This window comes from Nelumbo lutea, chromosome 4 (genome assembly GCF_056320005.1).
Source record: "Nelumbo lutea isolate HS-2025 chromosome 4, American lotus-T2T, whole genome shotgun sequence".
Lineage (NCBI taxonomy): Eukaryota > Viridiplantae > Streptophyta > Magnoliopsida > Proteales > Nelumbonaceae > Nelumbo > Nelumbo lutea.
In genome coordinates, this window is record NC_142687.1 from 55,237,682 (window position 1) to 55,241,170 (window position 3,489).

Consider the following 3,489-nt stretch of genomic DNA (forward strand, 5'->3'; position numbering starts at 1 on the left):
CAACCTCAACACAAGTATGATCCCTATTCCAATTACTACAATCCTGGGAGGAGGGATCATCCCAATCTGAGCTACGAAAACCAAGGAGGATCACAGAGATACCAGCCCCAAGCTTTCAACAGACAACCCCCAATTTCAGCACCTATCTCAATGCAAAGTCAACCCTCAAGTTTAGGTATGTCATTAGATGAAATTGTTAAGGCTCTAGCTACTAACACTCAACAATTTCAACAGGAAACAAGAGCTAGCATCTAGAACTTAGGGAACCAAATTAGTTAGCTTGCTACTTCCATTAGCAAGTTGGAGGCGTAGAACTTTGGGAAGCTACCATCACAGACGGTAGTTAATCCCAAGAAAAATGCAAGTGCAATGGTGCTGAGAAGTGGGAAAGAATTGCAGCTACAACCTACCTCACCAAGGAAGGTAGATAAGGGAGACAAGGAAGAGGAGAAACAAGATTCAAATGAGAGCCCCATTAAGGTAATACCCGACCCCCCTCTCCCTAAGATTACTAATACCATTGTACCACCTTTTCCAAGTAGGTTGGAAAAATCCAAGAAGGAAGAATATGAGCAAGAAGTATTAGAGACCTTTAGGAAGGTTGAAATAAACATTCCCTTGTTAGATGCCATCAAACAGATTCCAAAATATGCAAAATTTCTGAAGGAATTATGCACTAAGAAGAGGAGGCTGGGAATCGATGAGAAGGTAAGGGTTGGATAAAATGTTTCAGCTGTCATTAAGAGGACCTTGCCGGAAAAACGTGTTGTTCCAGGTATGTTTACCTTACCTTGTGTGATTGGCAATAAAAGAATTAAGCGTGCCATGCTAGATTTATGTGCATCCATCAATGTCATTCCATACGATTTATTGTGCTTTGAGATTAGGTCCCTTAAAGGAAACTAGGGTAGTCATTCAGCTAGCTGATCGTTCTAACACCTACCCAGAAGGGATTATTGAGGATGTGTTGGTGCAGGTTAATGATCTAATCTTTTCAGCCAACTTTTACATCCTAAAGATGGAGGAGGACACGGTCACAAGTTTAGCCCCACTTCTATTAGGCAGGCCATTCATGAAAACGGCCAAGACCAAAATAAAGGTGGATGAGGGTTCCCGACAGAGAGATTGTTAAATTTAATATCTTTGAAGCTATGAAATATCCAAATGAATGCCATTCGATATGCTCTATTGACACTATTGATTCAATTGTGCAGGAAATTTTTGGAGAAGAGGACATGAATGAAGAACTTGAATTAAGTGCACAATTGGATAGGGAGGAGGAATTCGATACATCCTGCGAAACTCCGGAATCGATTCTGGAACAAAAGGTAATCAATTCTGATATTCCATTATCATTTTCTCACAAGAAATTGTTGCCTTCTGTTTTGCAGGCTTCGAAGTTGGAATTAAAAACCTTACCAGCTCACCTTAAGAATGCATACTTGGGCGACAAAGAAACATTGCTCGTGATCATTGCAAAAGGGTTGATTGAAGAATAAGAGGAACAACTCATCAAAGTTCTGAAAGAACATAAGGTGGCGATTGGTTGGACCTTAGCTGACATAAAAGGGGTCAGCCCCTCAATTCGCATGCACAGGATTATTTTGGAAGATGGCGCCAAACAAGTTAGAGAATCGCAAAGAAAGCTCAACCCGGTAATGAAAGAAGTGGTGATGAAAGAAATACTTAAGTTGTTGAATTTAGGGATAATCTACCCAATTTCGGATAGTAAATGGGTAAGTCCTATACATGTTGTACCCAAGAAAACTAGAATAACTGTGGTAAGAAATCAAAATAATGAACTAGTCCCAATGAGGGTACAAAGTGGCTGGCGTATGGTAATTGATTTTTGAAAACTTAGCTTGGCCACTCAAAAGGACCACTTTCCCTTACCCTTCATAGATCAGATGTTAAAAAGATTAGCAGGTAAGGCCTTCTTTTGTTTTCTCGATGGGTTTTCAGGTTATTATCAGATTGTTATTGCCCAGGAGGACCAAGAGAAAACAACTCTCACTTGCCCATTCGGAACTTTTGCTTACAGACGAATGCCTTTTGGTCTGTGCAACTCTCCAAGCACTTTTCAAAGATGCATGATAAGCATATTTTCTGAATTTATTGAGAAGTGCATTGAAGTGTTCATGGACAATTTTATTGTTTATGGTGATTCATTTGATGATTGCTTAAATAATTTAAAAAAAATTCTGAATCGATGTGTCGAGACTAATCTTGTTTTCAATTATGAAAAATGCCACTTTATGGTAAAGGAAGGCGTTGTGTTGGGACATGTTATCTCAACTAGAGGAATAGAGGTCGATAAGGCCAAAGTTTATTTAATTGTGAGCTTACCTTACCCTATAAATGTTAGGGAAGTACGTGCCTTTCTTGGACATGTAGGATTCTATCGTAGGTTTATCAAAGACTTTTCAAAAATCACCCTGCCATTGTCCAAATTGCTTCAGAAGGATGTGCCTTTCGACTTTGGGGATGAGTGCAAGGAAGCATTTGACAAGCTCAAGAATCTATTGACAATTGCACCCATTATTCAACCACCTAACTGGAACTTGCCCTTTGAGATCATGAGCGATGCAAGCAACTATGTGGCAGGGGCTGTTTTAGGTCAGTGAATTGATGGGAGGAGCCATGTCATCTACTATGCTTCAAGAATGTTGAATGCTGCACAATGCAACTACACAACCACTGAAAAGGAGCTATTAGCAATTGTGTTTGCTTTAGATAAATTTCGATCATATTTGCTTGGCTCTAAAGTGATTGTATTTTCTAATCATGCAGCTTTGAAATACCTGCTAGCGAAAAAGGAGTCAAAACCGAGGCTGATAAGGTGGATACTCTTGCTCCAAGAGTTTGATTTGGAGATTAAGGATCAAAGGGGAGCTGAAAACTCGGTGGCAAATCATCCAAGTAGGTTGGTAAAAGATGAGGACTCCTCACCCATCTCTGAACTGTTTCCTGATGAGCAACTGTTTCACATAAAAGGTATGGTCCCTTGGTATGTTGATATTGTGAACTACTTGGTTACTGGAATTTTGCCTAATTACCTTAGCATGTCCATGAAGAATAAAATCAGGTATGAGGCAAAATATTATGTTTGGGATGAACCCTATCTATGGAAATTCTGCTCTGATCAAGTGATTAGGAGGTGTGTCCCTGAGAATGAGCATATGTCGATTTTAAGTTTCTGTCATAATTATGCTTGTGGTGGTCATTTTGGGCCAAAAGAAACTGCTCGAAAGGTCTTAGATAGTGGGCTGTATTGAGCAACCCTATTTAGAGATGCATACCTGCTTTGCAAAAATTGTGAAAGATGCCAACAAACAGGTGCATTATCTCGTAGGAATGAGATGCCCCAAACCCCCATTCTTATCTACGAAATCTTTGATGTTTGGGGCATATGGGACCCTTTCCTCCCTCTTGTGGTTTTGTTTGCATACTTTTTCCAGTTGACTATGTCTCAAAATGGGTGGAAGCAAA

General features: G+C 39.8%; 1 protein-coding gene across 1 annotated transcript; it reads left to right on the plus strand.

Moving 5' to 3' along the window:
• Positions 1-369: 369 nt before the first annotated feature.
• LOC148860699 (uncharacterized) lies at positions 370-3,275 on the plus strand. Its single transcript, XM_088984952.1, has 4 exons — positions 370-708; positions 1,215-1,328; positions 2,460-2,616; positions 2,791-3,275. Exons 1-4 carry the CDS (start codon positions 370-372, stop codon positions 3,273-3,275), a joined length of 1,095 nt encoding a protein of 364 aa, XP_088841078.1.
• The last annotated feature ends 214 nt before the right edge of the window (positions 3,276-3,489 follow it).

Coding starts and splice junctions, on each gene's coding strand:
- LOC148860699 (XM_088984952.1), top strand. CDS start 370: ATGGTGCTGAGAAGTGGGAAAGAATTGCAGCTACAACCTACCTCACCA. Junction 709..1,214: donor GGCTGGGAATCGATGAGAAG/GTAAGGGTTGGA, acceptor TCAATTGTGCAG/GAAATTTTTGGAGAAGAGGA. Junction 2,617..2,790: donor TGTGGCAGGGGCTGTTTTAG/GTCAGTGAATTG, acceptor CTAATCATGCAG/CTTTGAAATACCTGCTAGCG.